This window comes from Apodemus sylvaticus, chromosome 12 (assembly GCF_947179515.1).
Source record: "Apodemus sylvaticus chromosome 12, mApoSyl1.1, whole genome shotgun sequence".
In the NCBI taxonomy this organism is placed as follows: Eukaryota; Metazoa; Chordata; class Mammalia; order Rodentia; family Muridae; genus Apodemus; species Apodemus sylvaticus.
Window position 1 is genome coordinate 57,745,585 of NC_067483.1, and position 18,739 is coordinate 57,764,323.

Here is an 18,739-nt window from a genome sequence, read left to right on the forward strand (position 1 = left end):
CCCCAGAGTCTCAGACGGTAGGCAGTTGATTTAAGTGGCCTGTTCATGGCTGACCTCTTACAGGTGTACATTAACCACTACACACTGAGGAAGAAGCTTCCCTGGCCAGAGTCAGGAGCAGCACAAAGCAGTATATAAAGCAAATTATTTAAAGTGCAGTTTGGTCACATGACCATTTAGCTAAACAACAGTAAGTTTCCATCTGGGATCTATAAGCTTCCCAGTCCTGGGCTTTTGCCTGGGTTTGCAATACCAGGCATGAAATTCCCACTGTAGAGCAGGCCTTGGAAATCAGAAAGCAGTTTGTTGGCCCATAACCATCATGCCATTGTTGCACTGATATGGGCATTTCTTGCCAAAGTCAGTATTACACCCAGAAGGTCTAGCACCGGGTAAGCCCATTAATGTCTTTTCTCCCCCAGCAGCCCACATAGCACCATCTGGTATATAGTGTAGGCTCTCCTCCAGGGAAACAGTTTTCTGTTTGATTCAAGGTTGGCCTCCCTGTCCTGCAGCCAGAGTAAGGATCCTAACTGTCAACTTTATATGGACAACAAGTAGCAGCAGTCCCAGGACTTTCTGACCATAGATTTAGATAGTGGATATTTTGTTTTCTTTTTGAGTTTTCTCTAGTTTCCTTCTAGAAGGTAGTAAAGCTAAAATAGTTTGAGTATTGCTTTTAATGATGTAGTAAGTAGGCCCAGAATGGTTCTTGCTTTAACTCTAGTTATTCCTCAGCACTAATGCAAGACTTTTGTAGAGTACTGACTGTGGTGCTGGGAATGTTTTAGTGCTTTTGGCTGCTCTTAACTTTCACTATTAGGCCCTCTTCATGCTGAGCCTTTTGGTGATGTGATAAATTTACAGACATGCTCATCACTAATGTGCTGGACATTGAAGAGGCCCCGTTTGTCCTCGGTGCTCTAGGCGCACTCTCACTCTAGCATGGACTAGAGATGCTTTGGTCTTCAGGAAATCTGCTGAAATCTCTTCATTTTCTTGTGACATTTTCCAGTGCCTTATTTCACAGTGCTAGGGTATGCTTCTCTTTCTTACACTAGAAACCATGATTGTAGCATGTGCTTTGTCTTGTTAAGAATTTCAGGTGTGGGCTGGAGAGATGGCTCAGATGGTTGAGAGCACCGACTGCTCTTCTAGAGGTCCTGAGTTCAAATCCCAGCAACCACATGGTGACTGACTCACAACCATCTGTAATGGGATCCGATGCCCTCTTCTGGAGTGTCTGTAGACAGTGACCTCATGTACATTAAATAAATAAAATCTTGAAGAAAAAAAAAAGAATTTCAGGTGTTCTACTCTAGCTTAGTAAGGGTTGTAAGATCCTTAGAATACCACTTTGAATATCAAGTTATAAGAACCTATCTATAATCTTTATAGTGTTAATACATTTGTTTCTTACAGGTTCAACTGTTAGATACCAAGAGACAACTAGATACAGAAATAAATCTTCATCTTAACACAAAAGAACTGTTAAAAAATGCCCAGAAGGACATTGCTACACTGAAACAGCACCTTAATAATATGGAAGCCCAGCTTGCTTCTCAGTCCACACAGAGAACCGGTAAAGGTAAACAGAGTAGCTGGGTAGCATTAAGTAAAGCAGATATGTCTTACAGGTTACACTCTGTCTTGAAAATGAATCCCCTCTTCATGTATGCTAATGAAGGCTAGAGAAACCATTTACTTTCCAAATAGGAAACTTCAGTTGGGGCTCATAATAAATTTTGAAGACTTCGGAATTCAAACAATTGTTTGACACCACACTAAGCTGTGTGTTCTAAGTTTTCTGATCTTTGAAGCTATCTATGGGTATGGAGTGGTATATTTTTCTGTCAATCAAACCCAGAGCATCACATATATGTAAGACAAGTTCTCTGCAACACTGGAACTATTTATTGATACTTAATATTTTGCTTATTGATTGAAATGAGAACTTGTCTTAGAGTTGTTATTGCTGTGAAGAGACACCATGACCAAAGCAACTTTTACAAAGGAATTTAATTGAAGGCATACTTACAGGTCCAGAGTATTAGTCCGTTATCGTCATGGCGGGAATAGGCAGACACAGTGTTAGAACAGTAGCTGAGAGCTACATCCTGATTTGATCCTGGGAAGAGAGGGCCCTGGGCCTGGCATTGGCTTTTGAACCCTCAAAGCTTACCCCCAGGGACATGCCTACTCCAACAAGATCACACCCCCTCACCCCTCCAGACAGTTTACCAACTGGGAACCAAGCAATTTTTGGAGCCTATGGGTAATCAGTCTCATTTACTACCACAGAGGTTTTTACTAAATCTATAATAAGCCTAGAACTTATATGTAGACCATACTAATCCTGAATCAGCGATCTACCTACCACTGGAATTAGAGGCATGTGCCTGGCTTAGTTTTTATTCTGCTATTCAACTCCTGATTTGTGTTGATTAGTATTCTTGGATTAAATACTTCATTTGATTAGGATGTCTTATACAGATGTGCCATTTCAAATTTAAAACTTTTTGTTCCATATTATCTTTCTATATAGTTTTACTATTAATAGGAAAACAGTATTATGTGTATATATTTATGTATTAAATACAGATGTCTGATATATTTTTATAGATGCTTACTAGTAATCTATTGATATTTTGTGATAAAGTATTATTTTCATCTTTCAGTTTGCTCATTTTCCATTTATTTTAGCTAAAACAAAAATTGAGATAAACTGCAGTTTGTAGATTTGGTTCGATAGTCTTTCAAATAGTCTTAAATTTTGTGATGAGTTTTCAAACGTGAATTTTTGAAAGGAGTGAGACAACAGAAGAATTTTAGATCTTCCTTTCTTTTCTCTTCTTTCTTTTTTCCTCCTTCCTTCCTTTCTCAGACACTAGCTTCCATGGCTCTGGCCAGCCTAGAACTTAGGTGTAGACCATACCAACCCTGATGCCCTCCCCACCCCCTCAGTGCTGGAAGTAAAGGCATGTGCACCATGCCTGGCTTAGTTTTTATTCTGGTATTCAACATGAATTATGGATTAAATTATAATTTATAGATAATTTTAAGTTTAGTCCTGATATCATCTACCTTTGATAGGAGTCATCTTCATTATTATTTAAAGCATTAATTGAAAGTATATATTTTACTAGAGTGTTTTATTTCTTCCAGGTCAGCCTGGTGACAGAGATGATGTTGATGATCTTAAAAGTCAGCTAAGGCAGGCTGAAGAACAGGTCAATGACTTGAAGGAGAGACTCAAGACAAGTGCTAGTAACGTGGAGCAGTATCGAGCCATGGTGACCAGCTTAGAGGATTCTCTGAACAAGGAGAAACAGGTACATAGAATTCACACTGTCCTTAATTAAGAACTTGCTCGTATATAAAGCAGTGTGCTATGAGTTGGGCTGGCTCATTGCTCTTACTTTTAGAAAGTTCTTGGGTCTAATAAATCAAAACAAAAGCCACACGATTTAGAAAACACAGAGTAGGTACAGGTCAGACACTGGGGAGAATGGGTTATCTGCTGCATGTGCCTGGCTCACGTAACAGTTGACATGTGGGTCATCACAGACAGTAGGAGGCTGTCAAGCCTCAGTCGAGAGGGTCTTCAGATAAGTATGTCAGATTATTTCTGTGTTCTTACATGGAACCGTTGGTTCTTAATGTGTCATAGTTAGGAATTTTTCTTCAAAAGGCAGTGTAGTAGATTAAGGATATATTGTTGTAGAGAGTACAACAAGGAGGCCACCATTTTTTTTAAATCCTGTTGTGATTGGCATCAATCCATATCAATGTGTGAGGAAAATACCTTTTAGTGATAGACTGCTAAGTAGATTTGGGCAAATGGACATGAGGCTAAAAGGGGAGATTCAGATTTCAATATGAAAAACCCAGGTTGAAAGAGAAGTTATGCTTCTAGATTTATGTGGTTTATCTGCTTGGCTATTCAGCGTCTTAAGGATTCTTCTAGTTTAAGACAAATAGTAACTTTAGTTTGGTTGCAGTTTAGCTTAACATGGGAAAGTATTGCATATCGTGTTTATTTTTTCTGTTTCTGCTGCTTATGAAGGTGACTGAGGAGGTCCATAAGAACATTGAAGTGCGCTTGAAAGAATCAGCAGAGTTTCAGACACAGCTGGAGAAAAAGTTAATGGAAGTAGAGAAGGAGAAGCAAGAACTTCAGGATGACAAGAGGAAAGCCATCGAGAGCATGGAACAGCAAGTGAGTTCACTAGGATTCAGAGTAGCTTGCCTTTTTAAGAATTTGACTTCCCTTTATGAGTTCATAAATTATACTTTGGTTTATCTCATCAGAAATTGCTTGAATGCATACCCATGAATTTTAATTTTGTTTTGCTCAGTTCTGTGCATCTGTGTAAATTTCCTTTTGAAAAATTTAGACCACTTGGCAAAATTGCTTATTAGTGCTAATTTTTAGAAGCTCTGCCTCAGATTTTGTAAATAGTAGGCAGAGGATGTAGATTAGTAGAAACTGTAGATTACACCAGATTGAGGCTGTATTTAATTTAGTTAAGTGGATTGTTTAATGTCTGTCTTAAGGATTGTCCTAATTTGTAATTATCTCTGCCTTATTCTTGTTTAGTTAACTGAATTGAAGAAAACACTATCTAGTGTTCAGAATGAAGTACAAGAAGCTCTGCAGAGAGCAAGCACAGCTCTAAGTAATGAGCAGCAAGCCAGGCGTGACTGTCAGGAACAAGTAAGTCTTCTCACAGTTTCTGAGCAGTGAATTTTAAGCCTCAGGTTGGATTCCAGCGTCCAGACTTGTGAAAACCCCGTACTGTGGGAGGGGGAAGATTGCTGGGGTTGCTGGCTACCACAAGGGTGCAGTGAAAGATGGAGCGCTCTAGAACAGGACTTTCATGCAACGTCCTTTAGCCTCCCATATGTGTATACACCACATGTACATACACGGGAAAACTTGGTGTGTGTGTGTGTGTGTGTGTGTGTGTGTGTGTGTGTGAGTATTTGTGGATTTTAATCTTTGTCGATGGGGGAATTGTTAATTGCAGGCTAAAATAGCTGTGGAAGCTCAGAATAAGTATGAAAGAGAATTGATGCTGCATGCTGCTGATGTCGAAGCTCTGCAAGCTGCCAAGGAACAGGTTGCAAAAATGACGGCAATCCGTCAGCATTTGGAAGAAACAACTCAGAAAGCAGAATCACAGCTGCTGGAATGTAAAGCATCTTGGGAAGAAAGAGAGAGAGTGTTAAAGGTAATATTGTAGGTTGCAGTAAAATGTTTTGGAGAAATGGAAGGGTTTTTTCCTGTACATTTGGGAAACCGTTAAAATGGACCCTTGGCTTATAGGATGAAGTTTCCAAGAGTGTGTCTCGCTGTGAAGATCTAGAGAAACAGAACAGACTACTTCATGATCAAATCGAAAAATTAAGTGACAAGGTGGTCACCTCCATGAAGGAGGTTGTGCAAGCACCATTAAACACATCTCTCAGTGAAGAAGGGAAATCTCAAGAACAAATTTTAGAAATTCTTAGGTAAGTCAACTATATTCATGAAGTGGCTCAGTAATAAGAAAGGCACAAACACAGCCCTAAACCATTCATTCGGCCTCTGTTGGCCAAGGAGCCCAGTGCTCGCTGTGGGTGCTTGCATACATTAAATCAGTGGGTTTAAGGTTGGGTCTGATAGGAAGAACTTCAGCTGATTTTTCTGAGAAACTAAAGACCAGCTATGTGTGGTGATACATCTGAAATCCTGGCACCCAGAAGGCCAAGGTGGGAACTGGCCATTCCAGGACAGCCTGGGCTACATAACAAGATCCCATTTCACAACAGGAAAGGAAAACTAGATGTCTCATACATCATTTTATGTATCTTGATCTTCTTTTTCTCACTAACCCCAGCTGCTTCTCCCTCTCATGTGTTGGGAATGATTATGGATGTGTGTTATTGGATACAACCTAAAGATAGTCTATTTTTATTTGTTTATTTACATATTATTATTGAGTGTTTGTATGTGCATGTTGTGCACAAGTGTCTTTACTTCCATAGCCATTTTGCAAGCCCAGAATATGTTTCTAATGCTACTATCTAAGCCCAAAAGCTAATCTGTCATTGAAATATGAAAGTGAATACTAAAGTGATGCATTTTGTCATCTTAATAATTTCCCAAGTTTTAAAACACTAAATGTATAGTTTTCTAAAATTTTAACATGCCTTCTTGTAGATTTATTCGACGAGAAAAAGAAATTGCTGAAACTAGATTTGAGGTGGCTCAGGTTGAGAGTCTGCGATATCGACAAAGAGTTGAACTTCTAGAGCGGGAGTTGCAGGAACTGCAGGATAGCCTGAATGCGGAAAGGGAAAAGGTGCAGGTATGTACATATGCCAAGCTTAAAGAAGGATGGTGCCCGTGTGCCACCACAGTACACTGATTTCAGCACTCATCCTAAACTTGTGATCTACCCAGTATGCCTGAATGCGTGGTGATTAGCGGCTCAGTGCTAGCTGTCTGGTCTGGAATTGTGCTGCCATAGGAGGAGCTGCGTTCTGGACACTGCTCAGCTCCTGATCTTAGTCTCCTTGTCTGCAGATGAGAGTTAGGATGGAGGTTGTGCACATGAATCATCTAGACTGTGGTGTACAGTATATAAAATTCCACCTTTCTAATCTTTTGCAGCTGCTGTGCATAAATACCTTGAGAATCATTCTAAAATAAAGTTCTAGAGTCATTCTAGAATAGATTGAAACTTAGAGAATAATTTTTTCATCAAATAAGCAAAAAGAAAACAAGTGAAAAAGTAACAAGTGGAGAAAGGGCTGTTGTGAGATGTCTGTAGTGAGCTCACCATTGTAACTCCCAGAACCAGTGGCTCACAGCTCACTGCAGAGTCTGAACTCTTGCTCCCTGAGCCATTCTACAGTAACGTGACCGAGTGCTCAGAGAGTGTGCAAAGGGGGGAAGCCAAGAGTCAAAATAACATCCTAAAGTATAAGGGGAAATACAGGAAGGTTCCTGTGGTGGGTGCTGTTAGCCTCTGTTGGCAGCATTTGTAGTGCTTTTTTCTTCAAGTCTTGCAATTTTTTAAACTCATGTGAAATTAACATGTCTTCAGAAAAATAGCCTGCAAGCTTTCAAATTTTCAATTAAAGTTGAAATTTAAATTCTCTATACTTTTTTGGGTTGTTGGGGTTTTTTTGTCTGTTTTGGTTTGTTTTGGGTTTTTTTTGTTTTGGGTTTTTTTTTTGGCTTGTTTTGTTTTGTTTGTTTTTTTTTGTTTGTTTGTTTGTTTGTTTGTTTTTGGTTGGTTTAATTTGGGTTTTTTTTGGATTTGGTGTTTTTTCCAGACAGGGTTTCTCTGTGTAGCCCTTGCTGTCCTGGAGCTCACTCTGTAGACCAGGCTGGCCTTGAACTCAGAAATCCACCTGCCTCTGCCTCCCAGAGTGCTGGCATTAGAGGCGTGTGCCACCACTGCCCGGCTCTCTATAATTTTTTTAATAGGAAGATTGGAACTGGTTGGAAAAGACATGTCTGAATGCTGGTTGTTGATCTATGTGTTTGTGACTATCTGTTTCAGGTAACTGCAAAAACAATGGCGCAACATGAAGAACTAATGAAGAAAACTGAAACAATGAATGTAGTTATGGAGACCAATAAGATGCTAAGGGAGGAAAAGGAAAGGCTCGAACAGAACCTACAACAAATGCAAGCAAAGGTTTGTGCTTTACCAGTTAGAGCAGGAACTCTTATTTATGAAAATACAGATGAACTTAGCATTCGTCATACAAATCTCGGGACTCTTTTCAGGTGAGGAAGCTGGAGCTGGACATCTTACCCTTGCAGGAGGCCAACGCTGAGCTAAGCGAGAAGAGCGGCATGCTGCAGGCCGAGAAGAAGCTCCTGGAGGAGGACGTCAAGCGTTGGAAAGCACGGAACCAGGTCCGCAGTGTGAGCAGGCCACTAACAGAGCGGCCGCCAGGGTGTGAGACTGCCAGGGTGTGAGAGCTAGAGACGGAAAGATAGGTGGGAAGCCGGGGAGAATTGCACTGACCGTTAGAAGACTAACAGTTACACACGAGTATGTGGCAGAGTCCACTGTCTTAAAATCACTTATGTTTTATATAGTATTAAGAGTTCCTATTGTTCTAAGTAGCTAAGTGTTAGTTTTAGTTCTAAAATACATTTATGTGTAAAAAATACATGTATATTTTATTACAGCACTTTCAGAAAACATGTTCACTGGGCCTTTGGGGATGAGACCATATAGCATAGTGCATTTAGTGAGAAGTGTGCCTTAAATACTAGTTACAGCGTGTGACCTGCATGCGACTTTCTTAACTTTAACACTTCAAAGCAGTGGTTTGGTGACAGAAATTAAAGTCAGTTTCTCTGATACCCAGAAAGAAATAAATATTTTAGAATTTCAAAGCACTTTTATTCTTCATTGTGCTTTTTGTAGACACAAAGAGAAAAGTCCTCAAAGGAAGTTAAGCTAACCAGACCTACGAGCATTTTGTTAAGTTGGCCTAACTTTCATGATTAGTGGAATAAGTTGGCATCTAGAATGGTCTCACTAATGTTTAGACTATAAAACTATATTTTTCTCCATTACTGTTACTTCAGTGACTCCGTTACAGCTAATCCAGTGAGCTGATTTCCACACATGTTCACACACACACAGTAACATACTAAATGTTAAAAGAAAAAAAAGAGAAACTTAAGATTCATTGACATTCACAACTCTGCAAAAATGATAAACAGTTAATAAAATTTGATGTTTTCTTGCCCATCTATCTTGGCTAGACTTTGCTATCTTAATTAAAGCTTCAAGTAGTAAGTTTTGATACTTATTACTTTGTATGCAAGACAGTTAATGTGAAAAAACTAGATCTTTGACCACTTTATTGATTATAGCACTTTGTGTTTAGTGAACCTGACAAAGTATACATTTCTATTATTCTAGCATCTAATAAATCAGCAGAAAGATCCAGATACAGAAGAATATCGAAAGTTGCTTTCTGAAAAGGAAATTCATACCAAGAGAATTCAGCAGCTGAATGAAGAAGTTGGAAGACTAAAGGCTGAAATTGCAAGGTATTGGGAGCAAAAGTTTTAAAATATATGTGATGCACAATGTTTTAAGGTGAAATTTTATATATTTGTATTGTACAAACATATATTTAGTTTTTTTAAGAAATGTTTTCTCTCATTTTTTTCTCAAAGATCAAATGCATCCTTGACTAACAACCAGAATTTAATCCAGAGTCTGAAGGAAGATTTAAGTAAAGTACGAGCTGAAAAGGAAAGCATTCAGAAAGATTTAGATGCCAAAATAATTGATATACAGGAAAAAGTCAAAACGATCACTCAAGTCAAGAAAATTGGGCGCAGGTACAAGACTCAGTTTGAAGAACTTAAAGCGCAGCAGAATAAGGTATTTTGATGAAATTGATTCCCCACCCCAAATTTTGACTCTTAAATGATTTTTTATTCTAAACTCACATTTATTTGGCTTCAAGTTACTATTAACCCCCTCCCCCTTTTGAGAGAGAGAGTGTGTCTTTTTCTAGGGAAGGCTGGCCTGAAACTCAGCCTGCTGTTGCCCCCAGGTGCTGGGATTAAAGGTGCACACTACCACGCCTGGCTTTTCATATTGCTAATATTGTTTCTTTGCAAAGCTGATTTCAGAACTGTATTAGTTTCATTCTCATTCTTGTGACCCAGTATCATTGTATTTAGGGGATACAGTCCTTCGATGCTGGGACGGCATGACTTTTGAGTCTGGCAGGAACATGGGAACATGCTCCTGCATGAAATAGAGGAGGCGGAGCTTCAGCCCATGTGGCTTCTCGCTTTCCTTTCTTATTTAGCCCGTGGTGCCCACTACAGAACAGGATGTAGCTCCCCCCTTGGTTATTAATCCTTTCTGAGAAAGCCCTCCTCACGGGTTCTCCCTAGGTGGGCATATCGGGGTCTCACTCGAGTGTCTGCAACCGTGATCTAGTTGACAGTCCAGAGTTAACAATCACAGTGGCTCATTGTTAATTAAAGCTAAGGACGTGAACAGAGTGATGTGTTTTTACAACTAATAGATCATATATCGTTTTAAATGAGTTGTGTATGATAACTATCAACACTTTTTAATCCTTTCTGTACTTGTTAGCACTTTAGTGTGTGTTTCTTGGCATAGAACTTCCCAAGTGTGTCATTACATATGCTATCATATATGTCACTCTTTTCCATCTACATCATCATTAGGGGTGCGTTCTGTGTCAGAGTGCATTTACAAAGTGCCTTCTCTAAGGTCTACTTTATGGATGACCATAACTCATTTCCTACTCTGAACACTGAAATTGTTTTGTAGAAATGCACTTTAGTGTGCTCTTATAAGTAATTTTGTACAGTTAGGATTGTCTCTAACCGGCAGCAGTAGAATTACTAAATAAAAATGTGTTGTTATTCCTACACACCGTCTTAGGCTATGGAGACTTCCACTCAGTCTTCAGGAGACCATCAGGAACAGCACATCTCTGTCCAGGAAATGCAGGAGCTCAAAGATACCCTCAACCAATCTGAAACAAAGACAAAGTCACTTGAGAGTCAAGTAGAGAATCTGCAGAAGGTAGGAATCTGCGGGCTGTGGAAGGCAAATGTTCCTAATTCTCTCTGAAGCCTCCAGTTTAAACACCGACATTCCGTTACCATGTAGAGCTTGTAAAAGTGTTCCAATGCTTTATAAAATACATACTTGAGCTGATTTGACCGAGTTACATGATACTTCTTTTTTTCCTTAAAAAGACATTATCTGAAAAAGAGACAGAAGCGAGGAGTCTCCAGGAACAGACCGTGCAGCTTCAGTCTGAACTGTCACGCCTTCGTCAGGACCTCCAGGATAAAACCACAAAAGAGGAGCAGCTGCGACAGCAGATGAATGAAAAGGACGAGAAAACATGGAAGGCGATTGCAGTAGCCAGATCAAAGATTGCACAACTCTCTGGTAATTTCATGTAAATGCCACAACTTAGTACATTGAGACTTGGTTATACAATACCCACTTATGTGTTTGAACTTGTTAGGTTTATTTAAGACAGAGAAGTTTTTAGCGCTTTATTTATTTATTTATTTATTTATTTATTTATTTATTTTATAGGTATAAATTTTTTTGCCTGCATGACATATACATACATATATACATTTGCAGACACATACATACATATGTATGTACATACGTACCACATTTGTGCCGGGTACCCACACAGCCCAAAAGAGAGTGTTACATATCCTGGAACTGGAGTTATAGATAGTTGTAAGCAAGCCACTAGATAGGTATTGGGAATCAAACTTGACTCCTAGAAGGTCAGCCAGTACTCTTTAACTAAACCATCTCTCTAGCCTCAGAAAATATAATTTTCAAATGTTGTGTTTGCTGTGCTTATAAAGACCACTGGTAATTAGCTTGGAGGATTGTTCCCCTTTTTTGGTCATATGCAACAGTCCTACCTGTGACATTCTTTAAATCCAGATTTCTGCCTACCTGCTTTGCAAACAACACAGAATGTTTTCTTACCAGCCTAAGGGCTTTTTTGTACCTTTGGTAGAGTACTCCCATGGACATTCCTAGAAGGTAGTATATCACATTCGTGAGGTTCCCAGTTAAATGGCAGGTCACTCTGGTTTTACTGTCTGATTATTTTTCACACTTTCTAAGGTTATTTCATAGCAACTTCAAAAAAAAGTACTGTTTTGTTTTGTTTTGTTTTTGGTGTGGGGATTGGGACCAATTGTTTCTCTGTGTAACAAACAGCCTTGGCTGTCCTAGAAATTGCTTTGTAGACCAGGCTGGCTTCAAACTCACAGAGATATGCCTCCTGAGTACTGGGATTAAAGGTGTGCACCACTATACCTGGCTTCACTGGTCTATTTTTTTAATATATACTATATAGATTGTGTGATATGAATGTTTTGTAATTCCTAGTGACAAATAATATTCACATATAAACAAGCTCCTGCACAAGTTAATTCACATTAACTTATATTTTTTAGGATAATTTACGTATTTTTATGCTGGAGTAAGTAATAAACATAGATATGTTTAGAGATTTGCTTACTGAGATAGGTAGTGGGTATATCAAAACTAATATATAGCATAGGACAAAATCTTATAGTATCTATACATTCCATTTAAGTGCATAATGTTTCTGATGTCTGATTATAATTATATGCTTATTTTAGGTGTGAAAGATCAGCTAACTAAAGAAAATGAAGAGCTTAAACAAAGGAATGGAGCTTTAGATCAGCAGAAAGATGAACTCGATGTCCGAATGACTGCTCTTAAGTCCCAGTATGAAGGTCGGATTAGTCGCTTAGAGAGAGAGCTCAGAGAGCATCAAGAGCGGCACCTTGAGCAGAGAGATGAGCCTCAGGAGCCCACGAATAAGGTGACTCGCTGCTTGTGCTTACATGACAAACCACTGTGTATATTTTATTTGGAAGTGCCTGGTTACTTAGGAGTCTGTTAGAATTTGGACTAAAGTTTCAAGTATACAGACAGTTGATAATAAAGAATTAAGTAGACTGACTTCTTTGTTCAGTGGACTTTGGGGTGTAGTAAACACAGAAGTTAATGCTTTTCTTCTTTATAGGCTCCAGAACAGCAGAGACAAATCACACTGAAAACCACTCCAGCTTCTGGTGAAAGAGGAATGTGAGTTTTTAGTTCTTTTATAGTCTGCCTTAAAAGTTCCAAAAAACTCGTGTGATGTAGTTTTCAAATCTTGTTTTCAGTATGCTTTCATTCCTACACTAAAGCTTTAGTGACAAGAAAGAAACACCTTGTGGCTTAGTTCGTGGTGGGTTTTTAAGATAAGCTCCTACTCACTCCTTGTCATGTTCATGACAACTATAGAAGTCTAGAGAGAGAGCTCAGAGAGCATCAAGAGCGGCACCTTGAGCAGAGAGATGAGCCTCAGGAGCCCACGAATAAGGTGTCTCGCTGCTTGTGCTTACATGACAAACCACTGTGTATATTTTATTTGGAAGTGCCTGGTTACTTAGGAGTCTGTTAGAATTTGGGCTTGGAGTAACGATGGCTTTCCAGTTAAGAGCTGGCTGTACTTCAGAGGACTCGGGCTTCACTCCCAGCACCCGTGTATCTCACAGCCATCCATAACTCCCAGTTCCAGAGGATCCAACACCCTCTGGTCTCTGGGCACCAGGCACACACGTGATGTCTGGACATACATGCAGACAAACATCCATACACATAAAAAATAAAATATTTTAAAAATTTAAGGTCGGGGTTGAAAGATTAAGCAACTCAACATTTAGGTGCTTTTTCTATATTGCCAAATTATACCACTTTAGAATATGCCCTATAGTTTTTAGCGCTTGAATTCAAACCTTTATTAGTAAAAGCTTTAGGAATTCATGCCTAAAAAATAGCTATAGTGATTGTCTTTACTACTACCTATTTTAAACCTACTAAGTATATCCAAAATGGAGTTCAGGAAAATAGTAAGATTTGAACTGTGTTAGGTAATGCCTACTGAACAGTCACTTTTAAAAGGGCATGCCTTGCTTTTCACAGGGCACATAGATTTTACAAGGGCTCATCAATGTAATTCTGACTGGGTTAATTTGGATTTTTCTTCCATTAAGTGCCAGCACGTCAGACCCACCAACAGCCAATATCAAGCCAACTCCTGTTGTTTCTACTCCAAGTAAAGTGACAGCTGCAGCTATGGCTGGGAATAAGTCAACACCCAGGGCAAGTATCCGCCCAATGGTTACACCTGCAACTGTCACCAATCCAACCACTACCCCAACAGCAACCGTAATGCCTACTACACAGGTGGAGTCACAGGAAGGTGAGTGAAGTGCACGTCTGATTGGCTGACTGTATAGATTTCATTTGAGAGGATAAGAGTAGCTGCAAGGATGAGTGTAGCATATAAAGTTTAAGTCAGATGTCATGACAAGAGTAGCTAATATTTTCAAGTATGTGATTCCTAGGACATTTGTACTTGATTTTTTTTGAATAGTCATCAAACTCAGGTAAGTTTTTTTTGACTAGCCTATATTCTCAGCCCCATTTATTTGTTTATTTATTTTTGAGTCTAGGCTGGTCTTCAAACGTGATCTTTCTGCCTCAGGCATGTGCCATCAGGGCTGCCCAAGACACTATTGTAAATATAGTAAATTTCCTCCTCCTCTTCTGCTCTTTATGCTAACAAAGAGGGAAAATATATTCCTAAGATCCATTGCTTTGCTTTCTGGAATCACATGTTCTCTTCTAATGATTAAGAAAAATGCTGTAAAATCCATTTTGAAAAACCATAGTACAAAATTGCTTGTTCAGACCAAATAATCATTCTTTCACTGAAACTCCCTGTACTTCTTGATGCTTTCTCTACTCTGCTCCCGTTGTAATTGTAATAATTCGATCATTGCACTTGATTTTACATGTATCTTCTTAATCTACTAGATTGGGAATCACAGAATTGGGTTTTCTTAGTTGTTTATTCTCTCTCCTTAATTCTAAAGTAGATATTCAATAAAATGTTTGCAAGATCTTAAACTACTTTGACATGTTAGAATTGAGTAAATGTACAGTGTAGCTGATTGACTGTTGGTGTTATACACCTTTTATCTCATCAATCAGAAGCAGAGGTAGGCAGCTAGGTATCTAGTTCAAGGCCAGCCAAAGTTCTACAGTAAGACCATGTCTCCAAACAATGTGTCTTAGTCATGGTTTCTATTCCTGCACAAAACCTCATGGCCAAGAAGCAAGTTGGGGAGGAAAGGGTTTATTCAGCTTACACTTCCACACTGCTGTTCATTACCAAAGGAAGTCAGGACTGGAACTCAAGCAGGTCAGGAAGCAGGAGCTGATGCAGAGGCCATAGAGTGATGTTTCTTACTGGCTTGCTCAGCCTGCTCTCTTATAGAACCCAAGACTACCAGCCCAGGGATGGCACCACCCACGATGGGCCCTGCCCCCTTAATCACTAATTGAGAAAATGCCCCACAGCAGGATCTCATGGAGGCATTTCCTCCTCAAGGGAAGTTCCTTTCTCTGATAACTCCAGGCTGTGTCAAGTTGACACACAAAACCAACCTTACACAAAGTATAATGTAAACACTCCAAAAATGTATATATATCCACCATTCAATAAAAGATTAACAGACTACCAAACTGACCTCTTGTGTTTTCGGCCTGAGAAGCTTGTTTTGATGTTTTGGGTGGTGGTAGGGTTGAACTCCAGGCTCACACGACTGCATGGTTTCTCACCATTTAGCGTCTTACTGTTGACTGCATCTGGTTATTTTATTGGACCAATAAATACTACAACATGTTCAAATATGTACTTACCCACCAAATATTACATATTACTATATTAGACACATAGGCACTACAATACAGAATATATAATTTCTGCCCACATTATTTTTGTGTATTAAATGGTAAGATATATAGGAAAACCAGTTAATACAATGTATGTCAAAGAATAGGGTAAAATAACTCAGTTTTGGTAGATTAGAAGGCATACTTACTAAATATTGTAATTACTTTCAGCAGCCATGCAGTCAGAAGGGCCTGTGGACCATGTTCCAGTGTTTGGAAGCGCAAGTGGATCTGTCCGTTCTACTAGTCCTAATGTTCAGCCCTCCATTTCTCAGCCCATCCTAACCGTACAGCAGCAAACACAGGCCACAGCTTTTGTACAACCCACGCAACAGAGTCACCCTCAGATTGAGCCTGCAAACCAAGAGTTGTCCCCAAACATAGTTGAAGTTGTACAAAGTTCACCAGTGGAGCGGCCATCTACATCCACAGCAGTATTTGGCACTGGTAAGGTTTCACTTGAATATTGTCTGTTGTTTGAATTAATGTCTGTATGTTTGGGTGCCGTGTGCATGCCGGGTGTCCACAGAGGTCAAAGGAGGGCATCTTATCCCCTGGAACTGGATACCACATGAGCCCCCATGTGGGTACTGGGGATTGAACCTGGGTCCTCTTGAAGAGCAACCAATGCTCTTAACTGATTGCTTAAGATGGCTAAGCCATCTTATAGACTGGCAAGATTAATTTTTAAAATGAAGCTGCAGTAGACATATATACTTCAAATTTCTTAGACATCCTGACTATTGCCTATAACAGTTTGCTTTCTATCCTGTGTTACTGTAAAGAAAGCAAATATTTTTATTTAGTTTTAATCATATTTAAACAATAGCTACAAGAACAGTTTCAAATGTACATTGATGTAGCTTTAAAAATTAAATTTATTGTAATAATTTAAATTATTAGAAAATAACATTCACATTTAGTTCAATTTCAGTCAGTTTTTATCATTAAGTAAAACTCCCCTCGCCCCCGATATTTTGGGCTGTCTTTAAAGGGGAAAAATAACCAATTTATTATATGTAACTTAATGTGAATCCTGAAAACTAAAGCTGTTCGTATTGTTTAGCATATACAATATGACTTTTCTTTTATGGAGTTCTGAATTTGATGAAAAGTCCTATGTAAACTTTGTAAATAGCAATTTATCAGTACACTTATAATGAGTCAGATGAGTCATACGAAGTTCTAGTTTTAAGACTGGTTCAAATATTATGTTTGTCTAAATGAAGTTACCATGATCCTGCTTTTGAGGTTTAAATTGTATGATCTGAAAGTTTCAGCTACCCCAAGTTCCTCCTTGCCTAAGCGCACGCGCGAGGAGGAGGAGGACAGCACCATGGAAGCAGGAGACCAAGTCTCTGAGGACACAGTGGAGATGCCTCTCCCGAAGAAGCTGAAGACGGTCACACCTGTGGGAACCGAGGTCTGTCATACTGCTTCTGCATGTCTCCATTGCATCTAGCATAAGGGCTAGCTGTCAGTCATACTCAGTGTCACATTAAGTCTTGGGAGATTATCCTGAAAATTCCTGAACTATAGCAAATTGAATTGTTTTTATAAGGAAGTTTAGTCATTGGCATTCTGCACATTAACATTACTTGCCATGTGTGTTTAAGATTAAGGCCAGCATTCTTTTTCAATGATAGACTGTTGTATAACCACAGGTAACCATACTAAATGTTATGTGTCTATATCCACCAATGTTCATTAAAGAGGTATGCTATCTGAGTATGTTTCCATATAAACATTGATGGCATAGCTTCACAGAATCGTAGGTTAAACTTTTTAGAGAAACACTGGCAGAACGGTTACGATTCATGTAGCTCACTGATCCAATAAGAAATAACCTATTATGACTTAGGAAGAAGTTATGGCAGAAGAAAGTACTGATGGAGAGGTAGAAACTCAAGCCTATAACCAGGATTCTCAAGATTCCATTGGAGAGGTGAGTAAAAATATAAAACTATTAAAAATAAATTGGTTTTAGTAACTAAAGTTGGCTTTGACATATTGAAACACTATTGAATTTTTAAATTTGTTTTGTTTTGCTTTTTGAGGCAAGTTTTTACCATGTAGCCTATGCTAGCCTTAAATTCAAAGAGCCCTGCCACAGCCTTTTAAGTGTTGGAATTACAGGCAAATACTAACTTGTCTGACACTTTGTGCTTTAAAACAGGTTCTTAAATTTGTTTCTTTGATTTTATTGTTATTGTATATTGTTTTATATTATATTGATTGTGGTTGTCATTCATACATTTCTTAACTCATAGATGTTACTGATTCATTTGAAAAAAATAGATTTACTGAGTACTTAAGCCAAATGGTACATTTTTAAATTAGTGTCAGAAATTTTTGTTAATACAAGTTTATTTTGATAGCAAGCAAAATGTGGAAACTGTGCAAAGAATTATTTTAGTATCTAGCATATACTGAGTATTGAATATCCCTTATCCAGTACCAAGAGCATTTCATGCAGTCTTTGGAGTATCTATCTAGAGACCAGCAAAGAGCACCATATGGGGGCGCTCGTTACTGTCGGTTTAGACTGAAGTTCTTCTAAGGAGTTAAGGCTTGAGCACTTCATATGCTGAGCACTTCTGGTGCCTTGGCTTACATATTGAGCTGTACTCCTGAGAAGGAGCCTGATCTTTAGAGTGCAGAGCTTTGTTCTATGCCAGTCTTTACCACGTTTAGACTGAAAGGGTTAACCATCTATAAATTACTTTTTATTTTAATTCTTTTATTTTTTAATTAAAACATAATGATATCACTCTAAGCTTTCTTCAGCTCCTCTAACTCCTTCCATGTGCCCCTTCCCTCCCCTATCACCCTGTTTATATTATATGTTCTATGTATGTATGTATGTATGTATGTATGTATGCATACATGCATGTGTATACAAATACAGAAATAAAACCTACTGGGTCTGTGGGTGTGTGTCTGTGTGTGTCTGTGTGTGTATGGCTTCAAGGTTTTCTGTATATTGGACAACAGGTGTGTGCTCATCCCAGGAATAGACTAACTCTACCTCTCAGCTGTCATCACTTGCCTGTAGTTTCATTTCCCATAGGTGTGACCTTGTGAGATATTCTTTTATTTACTCACTTACTTACTTGCTCTATTGCTGTATATTCCTGCTCCATAATCCCTTCCTACTCCACCTCTGCTTCTTTCATTGTTATGTGAGTGTTCAGAAAGTTTTAGGTTCCAGTTTTCAGGATGCAGATAGTAAGCTTATGTGTATATTGCAGTGTTTCAAAACATAATCAGTGTAATAGGGTAACATTAATACTTTTGTTTTTGATTTTAAAACAATATAAATATTTTACTTTATTCCTTATGTATCCAGATTATTT

At 38.7% G+C, this 18,739-nt stretch overlaps 1 protein-coding gene across 4 annotated transcripts in view; it reads left to right on the forward strand.

Annotated features, from left to right (window-relative positions):
• Window positions 1–18,739, forward strand: part of Tpr (translocated promoter region, nuclear basket protein) — a 51,853-nt gene that overhangs the window by 22,817 nt on the left and 10,297 nt on the right. For 2 of the 4 annotated variants that reach the window (XM_052200567.1, XM_052200570.1), the window contains 19 exons: window positions 1,423–1,588; window positions 3,166–3,332; window positions 4,067–4,219; window positions 4,601–4,717; window positions 5,031–5,234; window positions 5,330–5,514; window positions 6,206–6,353; window positions 7,557–7,694; window positions 7,787–7,918; window positions 8,943–9,073; window positions 9,203–9,413; window positions 10,458–10,601; window positions 10,778–10,976; window positions 12,212–12,417; window positions 12,622–12,683; window positions 13,637–13,845; window positions 15,555–15,830; window positions 16,658–16,806; window positions 17,245–17,328. In XM_052200567.1, coding sequence (XP_052056527.1) covers window positions 1,423–1,588; window positions 3,166–3,332; window positions 4,067–4,219; window positions 4,601–4,717; window positions 5,031–5,234; window positions 5,330–5,514; window positions 6,206–6,353; window positions 7,557–7,694; window positions 7,787–7,918; window positions 8,943–9,073; window positions 9,203–9,413; window positions 10,458–10,601; window positions 10,778–10,976; window positions 12,212–12,417; window positions 12,622–12,683; window positions 13,637–13,845; window positions 15,555–15,830; window positions 16,658–16,806; window positions 17,245–17,328 — 3,081 coding nt within the window. The remainder of the gene's footprint in view (window positions 1–1,422; window positions 1,589–3,165; window positions 3,333–4,066; window positions 4,220–4,600; window positions 4,718–5,030; window positions 5,235–5,329; window positions 5,515–6,205; window positions 6,354–7,556; window positions 7,695–7,786; window positions 7,919–8,942; window positions 9,074–9,202; window positions 9,414–10,457; window positions 10,602–10,777; window positions 10,977–12,211; window positions 12,418–12,621; window positions 12,684–13,636; window positions 13,846–15,554; window positions 15,831–16,657; window positions 16,807–17,244; window positions 17,329–18,739) is intronic. The other 2 variants (XM_052200568.1, XM_052200569.1) reach the window with 2 other exon arrangements.